Here is a 15,417-nt window from a genome sequence, read left to right on the forward strand (position 1 = left end):
TAAATGGTTGACTCTATTATTACTTGCAGAGTAGTTACCACTCTGAATAATATAATTACTATTAATTATTAATTATTAGTGATATAATATGGTAATTTTATAAAAGGTGAAACGGAAAAATGTCACCTTTCCCAATTTATTCAGGTTGTGCCTCAAGGAATATATGCACCAATTCAATGTTTCCCCCCTAAACTTTAGTGATTAATTCAGTTCAGCATTAGCTAACTAATTATTTTTCTGAAAAGACCTTTAGTTTAACTCAGTTTGCTGAAGCAATGGGTTTATATGGACCTATATCAAGAATTAATACTGCTTAGTGTAAATGTCTGCTTTTTAATGCCTTGGGTTTTTCTTTTTACAATGATTTCTGTCAGTGCTTTTTGACAAGCCAATGAGAAAGCTGGTCAGTGACACTGGGTAGAGAGGAAGTGTAGTGGGGTGGAAAGAGCCAGGGCCTCCAAGTCAGAAACTCAGATCAGGACTCACAAAGATGTGGCACTTATGCCATGTGTGCCCATGCTGTTCCCATGACAGACATTACTAATTGATCACAGCACTCCTCTTTTCTCTCATAACCTTGAGAATGCCTTATCATCTTCACTCCAGCACTACAGGTTGCCAATACCACCTGATAGGATTTGGCATGGTGACGTGGAACCTGCAAAATCCTTAAGTATTCACTGTTATTTTTGAATGGTGAGACCTCAAGTTCCCATACCATTCTACATCTATAATTTCTCGTCTATAAAAGGAGGGTAAAGCAGCAACTCATCTTACCTGCATTTACCTGATATGCAGACCATACAATACAGACCTCAAGCTTTTTAATATTCAAATATGACACAGTCAACCTTGCAGGCAAATGAGCAAGCTTTAGAATTCCCCACCCATCCACTATTTGTTGCCTCAGATTTCAGACTTTTCTTAAATACAGAATTGTTTGGATATTTAAACATCTGTATCCATATACTTCATGTGCACAAAAGTTCTACTAGGAGACATATACTCTGGGTGGATACAGGACATTACAGGTACTTGGACGGATAAAGTTTCCCCCTTTTCTGTTGACTTTCAAACCAAACTTTTGCATAAGATGTGATTACATCATAATAATACTTATGCAGTGAGTTGTAAGGCTCAAATGAGGACTTTTTTTGGCAAGTGCCATACTCTATGAGCTGTTTTTAATTCTTAGGAGAGGAGTAAGACATTTGCAGGTATGTGTAGTGGATAATCAGTTTAGCAGGATGGGAAATTAGCTAATACTTCTTTCACAAAAACACAAGGAAGGGGCAACATGCCCTCCTTCTCACAAGCAGAGACCTCCTACGAGACACTCAAAACTCAGTAGTAAAGACCCTGAAGAAACACTAGCCTCACCTCAGGTCGCAGTCGGCGCCACAGGGTTCAGTCACGGGTTCTGGCTGGGGCAGCCGATCGCATCGTTGATCAGAAACTGTCAACTGGTCAGATTCCCTGGTACAAACGGGTTTTCGTTTCCGCTCCCCTAAGCAGGAAGGGAAAACATTATTCAGAGAGAGCAATCAATTCCACAGATTATTTAGACCCGGGATTGAGAAACATTTCTTTTTAAGGGTTAGATAGCAATTACGGTTAGTTTTGTAGGCCATATGACTTCTGTTGCAACTATTCAACTGTATCATTACAGGGTAAAAGCAGGTGCTCATGTACAAAATTGGTGTGGCTGTGTTCTAATAAAATTTTATTTATAAAAGCAGGCAGTAGGCTGGATTTGGCCCACTGGCTGTGATTTGCCAACCCCTAATTTAGACAAAAGGAAACAAAAGAAATAGCATATCACATGACTACTAAACCTGTATCTCTGTAAAATCAAAGTACTGGTTTCATTTGGCTTCACTCGTGTGCAAACATTTTAGGATGAGAAAACCTAATGGGTCCTGCATCCCTTAAGAAGCTGAACTTACCAGCCAAAAGTGACAAGGCAGACACAGAGGACGGAGATCAGAGAACGCATGCAGATAGAAAGTTGTATAAATTGCATCTGTTTGGCTGTTTCTTAAAAAAATTTTTTAAACATTTCAATTCATTTTTTTAACTCAAAAACATCTCAAAGTGAAATAAGTCAGATAGAGAAAGAAGAACTGTATGATATCATTTAAATGTGGAATCTAAAAGGAGAACCAAACTCAGAAACAGAGATCAGATTGGTGGTTGCCAGAGGTGCATGGGTTGAGAAAAGTGGGTTGAAAGTCGTCAAAGCTACACATTTTCAGTTACAGGGTGAGTCCTGGGGATGTAATGTACAGCATGGTGACTACAGTTCACAATGCTATCTTGTATATGTGAAAGGTGCTAAAAGAGGTAGATCTTGAAAGTTCTCACCACAAGAAAAAAATCATTTGTAACTGTGTGTGATGATGGATGATAACTTATGGTGGTAATTATTTTGGAATATATGAAATCATTACGTTGTACACCTTAAACTTATACAATGTTATAATGTCAATTATATCTCAATAAAACTGGAAGAACAAACAAACAACAAGTATCCCTCAAATCCCCCAAACTCAACCTAAAAGCTGATACCTTGGCAGGGTTTGCTGCACGCTTGCCAGGGTCCATGACTGTTCCAGTAAAACTGCTGAGGTTTGCCTTCAATTGGAATATTGAAAGAATAGCGCACGTCAGGGTTGTATAACTTCCCCACCGACAACACCTAGAATGTGCAGACAAAACGGAGAGGATGTTTGCAGGTCCGGTGATTCCGAGCGGAAGAAAAAGGTTGTGGACTCGTGGCCAAGTTTTTACCTGGAGCAAAAGTTCTTGTTCAATGCGATCTGTGCAGTTAATTCTCTCAACTACGTTGTCAGACCCACTGTACTCTATCACAACATTCCCAAGACGGATTTCCCTTTTGGACATTGTGACAACAAAGTCTCCATTCAGCAAGAATTCACCTTTACTGTTGGATAAAGCTGCAGGTGAAAAGAAAAAAGAGAATCCACTAATTTGCTGCCAATGACTCTCTCGCTGTTTGAAATATGAAATAACACTTTCATAGGCAGAGAGGGTGTAAAGCGTATGGACTTTTCAGCCAAACAGGCATGGATTCAAATCCTGCTTTTGCCACTTGCCGGCTGTATGGCCTTGAGAAATCACTTTTCCTTTATTCAATCTCCATTTCTTTATCTATGAAATGGAGATAAAAACACCTAGCTTTCAAGGTGTCTGTCAAAATTCAGTGAAATATAAGTATCATAATTAGTCTGGGGTTTGTTATGCAACCCCCACAGTTACAGATGGAAGCACAAGTGTTATGATGAGAAAACACATACAGCAACTTGAACTTACAAAATTGGTTCCCACACAAATATCCCCCCTCTGCTTTACATTAGATTTAGTTGGGCTGATTGAATCTTTGTTAGTCTTTTGTTTGACCTGTTGAAATCCAAAAATCCACAGCCAATATGATGTCACTCTTTCAGTGAGACCCATAGGATGATAGCCAGCCTCCAACATGAGCCCAACGATCCTTGCCTCCTGGGACTCACATCTCCTGACGCTGAATAGCACTGACTGTGTCATCACTAGGACACTGTGGAAATGACAGAGTGACTTCTAGCCCACGCAGGCCAGAAGCAATGTGTACGTAGAAGAGGTCTAGAGGATGGAGGGAAAGTAGAGATTGCCCCTTTATGCGGAGATTAAAGAGGGCTGAGATGAAGCTCTGAATAGTCTTTGTGGCTCAGCAGCAGTAGGGTTCCTGTTTTCTGGGACAGGGGAACCTTGCAGAGATCACTCATTTGGCGACACTATCCTGATGCAAGGACTGCGCTTTGCAGGATCGGGAATTAAGTGCATTGAAGTCTGTCCCTAATCCAGCACTGCACTTACCAGGATTCCCACCCTTGTGAGCCCCGTCTCGGCCCTGAGGGAAGAATAAGATGCCTTCTTTTGAAATGGTGGAAAAGAATGTGGTGACACAGGGGAAAAGCTTTTAAAAAGATTTTTAAAATCCTCCCAAATCTCAGCTGCTTCTTCTTAGCTCCACATTCTTTGGTAGTCCCTATTACCTACAGAATTTAGTTCAAACTCCTTAGCATAACTTTCCTGTATCTTTACAAATCTTATCCTGACTTACTTTTCCAGCCTCACCATTCACCTCCACTGATAAACCTCAATTTCTAGTCCTGTATATCCCCTGGTCAGGTCAGCCATACATTTTTCTACATGGAAACAGTGAAGTGAAGTGGATAAGGGTGTAAGGTCTGAATTCAAAAAAGTTAGGATTCCAATTCTTACACTTTCTGTTTGTGTGATCTTGGGTAAGTTACTTACCCGCTCTAAGCCTCAGTTTCTTCTTCTGTATAATGGGTTTCTCATAGGAGTGTTAAGAACATTAAACATGAAAGGACACCTAGGTTTCTGTTTCTGGCAGATCATAAGGGCTTTATATTCAGTCTCCTTATCACATAAGTATGCCTAATGCATGGGTGAGAAAAGCATGACTTAAATATTAGCAAAATACCTTCCAGAGGCCAGGTGACTTGTCATGATAGAAGTATCTCGAAAGCCTATTAACCACTAAAGTTTTCCAAGAAGGAAGTCAACAAATGTTTGTTAAATGAGTGAATTAATTCATGCATTCTTTCACGTATGTACAAATAGAAACCAAATACGTTTAGTTACAGGTTTAAAAAAAAACTTAAATTATTTGTTTTGCTAGACTGCATGGGCCCTTTATTAAAGTGACCCTTTAAAAATGTACTTTTATAAGGCCCAGAAAGATCACAGCCCATAGTAGGTGCTCGAGCAATGATATGGAAAGAAGGTATGATCGATTGAAACTGACATTCACGACAAGGAGAACAGAGTGCTTCCAGCCAAATAGCCGTTTCCTTGTCAGTGGAAACCTCTGACAACCTTGTCTCCCCTGCAGCTCCTGCAGTGTGAGACCCATCAGCCATGCAACACGCAGGAGTTTCAACGGGTCACTGACTGGAGAGGAGGTTGTTTCCTCAGCTCCCCAGGCATCCTGAGGCTGCCTCCTAATGTGGGTTGCCGACATGGTGATGGCAGGATGTGCTGCCAACAAAATCACCCAGTTCTTTCAAGTGAAACTGCCTGCTAGCTACCCAGCTGATGTTTCACTAATGGTGGGAAATGAGATGTCACAAGGCCATTCCGTAAATTAAGTGATAATCCAGTTTTGTCCGTATTCAAAGAGCAATCAATTGTTCATTCTAGGTGAATTCTGGGGCTCCTTCCCAAGGTCTCCAGGCTTCCTTTCATGCTATGCTGACTGCACCATTTCACCCTTCACTGCATGCTCCTTGCCCCAGAAGACAGTCGGTAAGGAACGAGAGAGGAGTCATCAGGTGAAATGAAGTTCCTGCTTTATCTCGAACTGAATCGATTCCTGTCTTCCCATTGCCACAACTAATTAAGGGCTAAGTGGACTGGAGACAAATAAGTATCACGGAAACGACTCCTTTTTCTCCTAAAGAAATACAAACATGGTGGCACTGGGTTCAGCTTGGTTCTAACACAACAGGAAGGAGGGGTCTATGTGAAAGGACCACCTTTGACAGGGAGACTTTCTGCTTCGGTACCTTGTGAAACAAATAGTTTCCTGAAAACAACAGTCTACTGCCCAGCCTCCCACTAATGCGATTAGAAGAGCTAATTTCCTGGGTTGGTTTCCCCCCCATTTCATCCATCAGAGCTGGGTTGTTACAAAGGCCCGCTCTCTCCTGGAAATTGCTCCCTCACCAAAACATGTGGAAAGAGGATGGCTTGACTGACCTTTAAAAACGTAAGCGGGATCAGGATTGCTTAGCGATGGAGCAGCTGTCACTGGACGTGAGTAAGTCTCAACTGTGGGTTTTTAAACCTTCTTAGAGCATTTCCTGCACCTTCCTTCAAGCCAAGAGTAAACATTTACACACGCCAGATCTGATGACATCATATTCTTCCCAACTTCTTAAGAAACTACTGCAAGGTTCAAAGGCTCTGAGTTCTTGACTTTCACACCCAGTCAACTGTGACTTGCCATCTATGCTTGCACACTTTTCATGTACATCCAGAGAGATGTTCTTTTGCTTGCTAACAGGTGACTTTACCATGATATTCCATTAAAGAGCCATGCATGTCCCAGATGACAAATCTTTAATCTTGCTTTCACTCTTTACAAGAACATTAAGAAACCTCCAGTGAGAAATAGAAGGCTATCAGGAGGGCCTCCTCAATTCAGGCGTCTGATCTGGTTGATGAAGTTGAATTGAACTCAGGCCACTACTTGGAGGATTATTTTTCCAAGAAGGAGCAGAATAAAGGAGACTCCTTCTTCCGTTCAAGGAGAAGAAAGGAGCAGGTCAGCATGGCTTTCAGCTCTCAGGAAATTAATTTATAAGGGAGGTTGCACGCAATGCTGCTGGATTTAATTAGGAAGTAGTAAGGCCACAGCAGTCACATGCTCAAATTTATGATCCGGTACATGAAGGAAAATGCTTGACCCATTTTGTTTTGCACAGTGGTAGAATGAGAAATGTGAGATTGCCAAAAAATAATTTCCAATGTGTCCCACAAGAACTTCGTTAACTGTCTTATAAAGTCATCACTCATTTAAATATTTAGGAGGAAGCTGATTCAGCCACTGAGTAATTGATTCTAAGTAGACTTTATGGTCTTTAAAAGAAGGGATGATTCTGTCTATTTCCATGGTAATCCCATCTCCCATTAAGCACATAGTAGGTATTCAGTAAAGACCGCACGAGCAATGGTTGTTCAACATTTCAGCAATCACGTACTTAGCATCATGTATGGGCTTTGTATCAGGAGCTAAAGACAAAAAGACAGCCTCTGACCTTAAAACACTAGTGGTCATATGGATAAATAAGAAACAAGTTGCCTCATCTCAGTTAATGGTAACTTCATCCTTTCGGTTGCTCAGGTTAAAACCGTGGAGTCACCCTCTGTTTCTCTCACACGCCATATTCAATCCATGAACAAATCATGATGCCTCCACCTTCGAAAGGTATCCAGAAATGTTACCATGAACCCCACCTTCACTGCTCCTTCTTGGGGTCAAATCACCAGCATCTCTCTCATGGATCATTGCAATAAGTTCCCAACTAGTCTTCCTGTTTCTACCCTGTACCCTTCCCCACCATCTGTTCTCAACATAACAGCCAGAGTGCTCCTTTGAAAATATAAATATGATTATATGTTCTTTCTCGGTTCAAAACCTCCAGTAGCTCCCCATGTCTCTCAGAGTATAAGCCTTTCAATAGTTATATGGCCTTTTACGATCTACTTCTGATACCCATGTGACCTCATCCAGGAGTCTCTGGGCTTACTCTGCTCCAGCCACACTGGCCTCCCTTTATTCTTGGAACAATCCAGGCGTACTCCTCCTTCAAGCATTTTTCACTGGCTATTCCTTCTGCCTGGAATGCTCTTCCCCCAGGTATTTTGTTATCTCTTGCTACATTTCAGACATTCATTTCAGCTCCACTATTCTCACCCCACCCTCAGTATCCCAACTTCCCTTATGCTGCTCTATTTCTTAATAGCACTTATCATCCTCTAACAGTAGATAGTTTCCTTATCCGTTAAATTATTGTCTATCTACTCCCACTAAATAGTAAGCTCCAAGAAAACAGAGATTTCTATTTTTTAATTTTTTGTTGTTTTGGTCACAGTGCCTGGCACATAGTAAATACTTAACTGATTGAATGAATGATGATACACTGCAGAAAACAGCTATAAGGGAGTCATGTATAAATATTGTACTTTGTTAGAATGCCTGACTGAAGGATCACTGTCTATCTTATGAAGGATTTCATGCAGACATTCCACAATGTAGATACAGATTCCAATTTGACTCGACTAATACTTATTTACTAGCTCAGTATGTCCAAATGTTTGGAGTAAGCCAAAGGTTGTAGTCTGATGGATAAATAGGGTTCCTGTCTGGACAGTATAAGACACAAGGTACACTAGTACATTCATTTCCTTTAAAAACTGCCTGCCTAGCTAGACTGCTCTGACTTTCTCCAGACCTAAGTGCAAGCCATGCTACCCTGCGTGGCTAGGAGGAGTCTGACTGGGCAAGGTGCCCACCTGAGCCCCTTCCATTCACGATCCCATTCCCCGTGTCCTCCTTTTCATTAGAAATAGTTGGGCAAACTTCTTAATCACTTACTGCAGCTTACGGAATCATAAAGTGAAGTGGGACTGGGCTGAGCAAACTGCTGAAAATGAACACAAGGCTGCTGGTGTGTTGTGGTTTAAATGTAAGAACAAATATGAATGAATCACGTGCCTGAGCATGGTCCGAGCAGGAAGAAGAATCTATAAAGTAACAAGGTGGGCCATTCTGTGATGACACGAGGAAAATATTGTCACTACAGAACTCTTCGGAATCACTGGGCATAAGGAAATATTGAGTAAGTCCACCAGTGGTCTGCTATTGGTTGGAGTTGATACCATAAAAATTAGCCAAGTAATACCGCTAATAAAACATTTGTAAGTTAGTTATCCACAGGACAGATTTTCCAAAAAAAAAAAAAGAAAAGAAAAAAGACTCACAGAATAATGATTTTATGCTAAACTTACAAGGCAAGTATTTTTAAAATTTGATTTAGGGCCTTTCTATGTTCTAAGACCCAGAGTAAACCCCTCGATATTGACTAGTACAACCACGTGACTCTTAAATCTATACATTGAGGGTGTACATATGAGGGAGAAATAAAATAATGAATTTCAAGAGCAATGTCTTTTATGAAGACACCTGACATCCAAAAGCTGTCCGAGTGCAAAAGGGGAAAGGAAATGGTTAGTATCCGAGAACCAGAATTCCTGCAAATGGCGAGGGGCACCCATCTCACCTAAGTAGTTATCATCCTCTGATTTCCCTGAGAAACTGTGCTGCCGCACGTCGATACTAGTAGCACCAGCTGGAATTCGGACCACGGTATTGTAACCTGAAAAGAATTCAGTAGAAATTCAGTATTCTGTAGCCTGGTTCACTTTCTCTAAGTAAAATGTGAGCAACAAAGGAACATAAGATAACTGTCACTATTAGGTGCCTTGTAGCCAGATGGGTCATGTAACTTAACAAGAGTGATTTTACGCTTGACATTAATACTTTTTACGTGTTACACATGGGGAACAATTTTTAAACTTTGACCATTTTCCTCCTTATGGTTCTCAGGAACAGATTCTTACCATAATGTACTGTATTAAATGTTCCCGCCACTGTTTTGCATGAAGAATTATCACCACCGCAAACCCCACATTTATCTCTCCGGGCTTTGGAGTTCAAAACATGATCGCATCCAGCTTGCTTTTAAAAAGAAAACATTTGAAATAAATGGTAAGTATTACAGAGATTATAAAATGGCAAGTCATGTGTTCCTTTGCATGATGCGCATTCCAAATGACAAGAAAGTTAAGTCTCTTTAAACTTGCCAGGGTTGAGAACTCAAAGTTGCTATGGAAAATGTGGTCCTTGGACCAGCAGCTATGGGTATCCTGGTGCTGTCAGAAAAGCAGATTCTCGACCCCTCCCCAGATCTACTGAATCAGAGTACATTTTCTGGCATGTTAACAAGCTCCTTAGGTGCTGCATCTACAGACTAAAGTTTGAGAAGCACTAGTCTACAAAAAAGTGGAGGCAATGAAAAAAATTGTTCAGGATTTACAAAAAGGAGCCATGAGGACTGTATCCAATTAAAGAGCTTACATCCCATCTTAAGGAAGCAGCCACTGTCCACCCCAGGCTACTGCTGCCATGTGGAAACAGGAGCCCAGTGTTGCTATTTCCCAGTTTTTTAAGAGAAGCTGGAAACTGTGATTTTATGTGAAATCCCCTATGTTCAAATAATGACTGTGGATGGAAGACAAAGCATGGCTGCAGACCACCAGTGTGAGGCCAAGGGCTCCAAAAGCCCTCCTGAACTTTATCACATCGTAATGCAACGCAGCAGTATAGGCAGAGGGCTGAGAATCATTCCATAAACTGCAGCAACCACCACCAGCAACCACCACCAGCAACCACCAGTTCACATTCCCGTCCATTCTGTTCCTTTGCATGAACTCGTCTTTGAGGAGAAACTCAATGTGTTGCTATAAAATGGACTGACAAGGAAACCTGCACTGTCAAGCTGTGAGCTGGAAAGTGGGTAAAGCTCTTAGGTGGTGCTTTCAATCAAATCCTACCTACCGTGTTTCCCCGAAAATAACACCTAACCAGAAAATAAGCCCTAGCATGATTCTTCAGGATGACATTCCCTGAACATAAGCCCTAATGCGTCTTTTGGAGCAAAAATTAATATAAGACCCGGTCTTATTTTCAGGGAAACATGGTATTAGAAACGCCAACCCGCCTTGGACTACATGCAAAGCACAAACATATCATCGCATAGCCTTGCTGTGTTAGGGACGATTGCCGACTGGTGAGGACAGTTGAAATGGTATCAAGCCTTGAGAAATCATTGTTCTGATTCTTTACCATCAGCCAGAAGTTTCTTGAATTCCCTTCTAAGAGTAAATGACAGGTATGTCTCAGGTAGAAGCTATCCTGATTAAAACCAGAAAGACAATTCTGAGTGAGGCCAGCTCTCCCTCATGACATCTTCCTGGACCAGAAGTACTCGATCTAGAAATTACTGTCAAGAAGCATTTGGTTTAAACCTTAAGCATCGAGCTTACAGTAAAGGAGTGAGGGAGTATGTGTGTGAAAATTACTACCAAAAAATCTGCATGGACAGGGTTTTTTGCAGACCCTCAGCGAGGCTGAAATATCAAGAAAAATCCAGGGCAGTGCTTCTCAAACTTTGGCATGCATCACAATCAGGTGACGCTGATGCTGCTCTGGGGACCCCACTTTGGGAACCAGTGCCCTGCAGACAGTGCACAGATGTTAGCAGCTGCTACTCCGTCAAGAAAGCCACAAACCACAGCATGGCCGCACGACAACACAATGACAAAAGCAGCAGCTGGGACTCACCCGGCAGAGGCCTTGGACGCAGATATCACTGGTGTCTTGGCCACACGGAGTCCCGTCCACCACTCTGTCCCGGAGCTGATAGTAGGCCGTGCTCCCTACCACCCTGCAGAATAACTTGCACCGGTCCTTCATCAGAACTGGAGAGGAGAAACACAATGCAGTGTGACTTGTGTGCCCGGACCCCACCCAGCCTGCCAGCGCAGGACCCCACACCACCCTCGGTATACTTACTTCCACTGTACTTGGGGACCCAGCGCACATTTGGAAGCAGACCGTTGATGTTAAAGTGCTTCCCATCAAACTGAGCGCACTGTTCCTCTCGGAAGTCTCGCTTGTGCTTGAGACATGGCTCTGTGTTGCAGGACTTAAATTTCATTCTACGCCCTACACAGTACTTTCCACCATTTTTGGGCCTGAGAAAAGGTAAAGAACAGAGACACTATATTATAACGTATTTCTCCCCACATCACTCTCTCATCTGTGGCTTCCTGTCCTCTAGGGAAGCAATTGAAGTGGCCAGTGACAGAAAACAGGGCAAGGGCTCTGAAATCTGGGTTTGCATCCTGCCTTCAACACCAGTAAGTGCATAACCTCGGGCAAGTCACTTAACCTCCTGAGCCTCAATAAAATGGTCCCTCCCATCTGTAAAATGGGAAGGCACTATTTGGTAAGGCTGTTTTGAGGATAAAAATATTGGAGTGTATACTTTAAAGTATGAAAGACAAAGCCTGGAATCTATTAGGACATTTTCTTTCTTCTTTTCCCCAAACATTCACAGTCCTTTGATTTTAAAAATATAGAAGATAAAAGGTACAGACGAGCAGTTAGAATGTTCCCTTTTAGCCTTTCCTTCTGTGATATTCTCATGGGAAACCATCCCAAACCTTTGTCATTTTACTTCCATTCATTCTCTCCTCCTCATTCTTCTTCCCCCCATAACCACTGTTTTCGTCTGTTTTACTTTACAAACAAGACGGAATAAAGGAAATATGCCTGTATTTTGACTTAGTAAGAGAAGCAGGAGAAAGCGTACTGGTTTCATTAACTTGTGTGTGACAAGAGTATGGAGTACGCCTTGCAAAGCATCACAGGGCAAATTTAATCTCTGCATGCAACCCGTACATGCATTTTCCAGATGTCACCCAGAAAGTAAATTACATAACACATCTCCCAGCAGTCAACAGCTTGCCAAATTCATCATGGAAACTGGAAGGTCACAGAATCTTAGTAAGTTTAGCTCACCCACCCAGGGAGGGAGCAGCTCAGTTTCCACTGCTGTCGTAGGACACCTCTCAGACCTTTCCACCTTTCTTCTTCAGACTGAATCTTTCAGAGTCATTTGGACCATGACAAGTGTTACACCAGGCCTTGGGGGAATGGGAAATGTATCCAAGCCCATACAATACAGAATGAGAGGCAGCCTCGCAGAGCAGGAAAGAGCTGGATCTGTGTTCCAATCTCGGCCTGTTCTCACTGTGTGACCTTAGGCAAAGTTCTTAGTCTCCCTGCTCTTCAGTTTTCTTCTTCGCTAAAACGAGTGCACAGAACAGATGCCTGAAATGTCACCTACGAAGGTCTTATTTGTGAGCATTCCGAATCTAATCTGATCCGGTTCAGCAGGCTGTCTGTTTTGGGAACCAAATCTGAGCTACAGCCGGGTCTGCATTGTGAGAAATGACTCAATGCTCCTGCAAAGTACTCAAGTCTCAGGAAGGACCATGTAGCTGTGAGACTGTCGTAAACATGTTCCCTCGATCAAAGAGTTACGGAGTAAGGTAAGACCCTAGGCTCTGTGGTTACAAGCTGGGCACCTCTGTGTAAGCAACCTGGCTTCTCTGAGCTCCGTCCTGCACATGTAAAGCAGAGATGATACTGTACACCTGAAAGGCTTGTTATGAATCTGAGGAGCTTAGCACGGAGTCTGGTAAATATTTACTGTTATCACGAGGAAGATTGCATCTAGGGATGGCACATAAATCCCGTAGTATCTATGTCTGATTGTTTCTCCATTAAATACAATTTTAAGCCCATAAGCTTACATATCATGCATTTGACTAGCCAAAACTCACTCATGTTTTGCCATCAGAGAGAAAGGCAGAGGTACTTTTATACCAACAGGAGGTTCAGAGAAGTTAAATACTTTGCCCAGGGTCACAGAGCTAATAAAAGAGCAGAGACAGGACTAGAATCCAAGTCTCCCAGGTTCTTTCTCTGTGCTCTTTCTGCAACATTATCAAAGAGCTATGGTCCAGAATCTTTTATTTTTCTTTTTTGATGCCATTTAGCCTTGGTTTCCTGAATAGCAAGCTCTTCTCTCTGTACCAACGCACCCCAGTCTCATGTATAAAATATCAGGTTACATATGAATAACAGATTCAGGTGAAACTTGCATTAAATATGCTACAGGGAAGACCCCCTTCAATTTTTCCTCAAATTGAAATGAGCTTTGTGAATCGTTTTAAATGTCCCAACTAACTATGGTGGATTGATAATTTATTCGTTGCCTGAAAGTAATTCATACTTCTTTCTCTTTGAAAATAAAACCTTTTGAAAGTTGATTTTTTTTCTTTTGGCTCTCTTACATAAGTCTTACTTGACTCTGGCAATTGATCAACTGCAGTCGTCATTGGGCCACAGATCGTTAACACCTGTAGGTGGCTTCCCTTCGGATGACAACAGTATCCACCTTTGCTTGCTTTGACCACTATCAAACAGCATTTAGTGATTTAATAAATTACATTTTTTTAATAAACAACACACAGAAAACACTCTATGTGAGAAGCTGTATTGCGGAGGGTTATAGTGATGGACCCTGGACACAGAGGATTTGAATCCCAGCCCTGACACTTAATTACAGTGCAACCTTAGGCAAGTTGCTTCATCTCTCTAAGCTTGTTTCTCTGTCTGTAACGGGAGATGATGTTAACGTCTGCTTCACAGGGCTGAGTAAAGGTGACCTGGTTAACACATTCAAAGCACTTGAACGAGAGCTTGACTGCCACACAGTAAATGTTTAGCTTTTATAAGGGTCTGTACACTATAGCCCACGGGCCAAAATCTGGCCTACTGAATGTTTTTTACATTTTGGAAAACTTAAAAAATTGCTTGAGATACACAAGGGTTATGTGAAATTCAACTTTCAGGGTTCATAAATAAAACTTTATTGGAACACTGCCACACCCTCTCTCTCCATATTGTTCCTGTCTGTTTCTTACTGTATCAGTACGAGAGACTAGTTGGGACAGAGATCCTATGGTCCCCAAGTCTAAAGTACTTACAAAATATGTGATAGAAAAAGGATTCCTTTATAGAAAAAGTCTGCTGACCCCGGAACTATTCTTGTGACTGTGCACAGCCACGCAGTGAGGTAGGTGGTAGCATCCCTGTTTCTGAATCTTTGTTTGAACTGGGCTCAGGACTGTTAAGTAATCTGGCAAGGGCCCATGCCCACGATGTGAGATGCACTGGCAGAAGAGACCAACCCAGGTCTCCCTGACCCTCAGCTCATGATCTGGCCTCTCTCCCATGCTGCCTCTCTTGAAATAGGACTCTTTCCATATCAAAACTCATTTGATGACCTTATTTTCTGTTTATCTAAAGGCAGATTATATTTGATGAATAAACATAAATTTGCCCTTTTGAAATATATGGCTTATCTTATATCCTAGACCATGGGATCTCTGCCTGATTTGCATGTCCTGTGTAATGAGGCAGGCTTTAGCCAACTTAACTTACCATTTCAGCATGGAAGAAATTCATTTTATAATTTAGTAATTTAGCTGGGTAGGGGTATATTTTCCACGTAGGGAAATAATGAAAATTATAGGAACTGCAACTTTAAAAAATATTAACCACATTTTCCTACTATTAAGACTCTTTAAAAATATTGCATGTCCAATAGGGATGGAAAGGACTCAAGGAAATTGCCTGATTAATTACTATGAAAGTAACTATATGCAGCACAGCCAAGCTGAATCTTTCTTTCAAGCACATCTTATACGACCATTTCTATTCATACATACAAATTTGCCACGCTGCATGGCCAAGATGAAAGAAATTTTGCAAAGATCACCACAGGTGAATTCTACCCTCAAGGAAAGCTAACCTTTAGTCTGCAAATAGGTTTGAACAGAAATCTCAATTTCAATGTTTACTTACAATGTTAGGGCAAGCCGATTAGGGTCAGCTCGAGGCAGAAATTTCTAATGATACAACAGGCAGCTCCAGAAGGTACTGTGTTTCCTAAGCTTGGAGAGTTTTAAGAGGGGGCCTGATGGCCAACTGCAGAGGATGCTGAAAAGCTATTCAAGGATTGGATGGGATGGGCCAGGGAGTTGAACTAGCAACCATTAATGATCCTGCCAAATAGGGCAGTTTATGGGAGTAGATATTAATTCATTAGTTAACAGCTCCCCGACAGT

The 15,417-nt window shown here is 41.8% G+C and overlaps 1 protein-coding gene across 3 annotated transcripts in view; it reads right to left on the minus strand.

Annotated features, from left to right (window-relative positions):
* Positions 1–15,417, minus strand: part of ADAMTS9 (ADAM metallopeptidase with thrombospondin type 1 motif 9) — a 160,381-nt gene that overhangs the window by 94,093 nt on the left and 50,871 nt on the right. For all 3 annotated transcript variants that reach the window (XM_033132881.1, XM_033132882.1, XM_033132880.1), the window contains exons 13-19: positions 11,228–11,409; positions 10,997–11,133; positions 9,214–9,331; positions 8,874–8,969; positions 2,791–2,957; positions 2,569–2,698; positions 1,381–1,507 (exon numbers count right to left, since the gene is read on the minus strand). In XM_033132881.1, coding sequence (XP_032988772.1) covers positions 1,381–1,507; positions 2,569–2,698; positions 2,791–2,957; positions 8,874–8,969; positions 9,214–9,331; positions 10,997–11,133; positions 11,228–11,409 — 957 coding nt within the window. The remainder of the gene's footprint in view (positions 1–1,380; positions 1,508–2,568; positions 2,699–2,790; positions 2,958–8,873; positions 8,970–9,213; positions 9,332–10,996; positions 11,134–11,227; positions 11,410–15,417) is intronic.

Source organism: Rhinolophus ferrumequinum, chromosome 17 (genome assembly GCF_004115265.2).
Source record: "Rhinolophus ferrumequinum isolate MPI-CBG mRhiFer1 chromosome 17, mRhiFer1_v1.p, whole genome shotgun sequence".
Classification (NCBI taxonomy): domain Eukaryota; kingdom Metazoa; phylum Chordata; class Mammalia; order Chiroptera; family Rhinolophidae; genus Rhinolophus; species Rhinolophus ferrumequinum.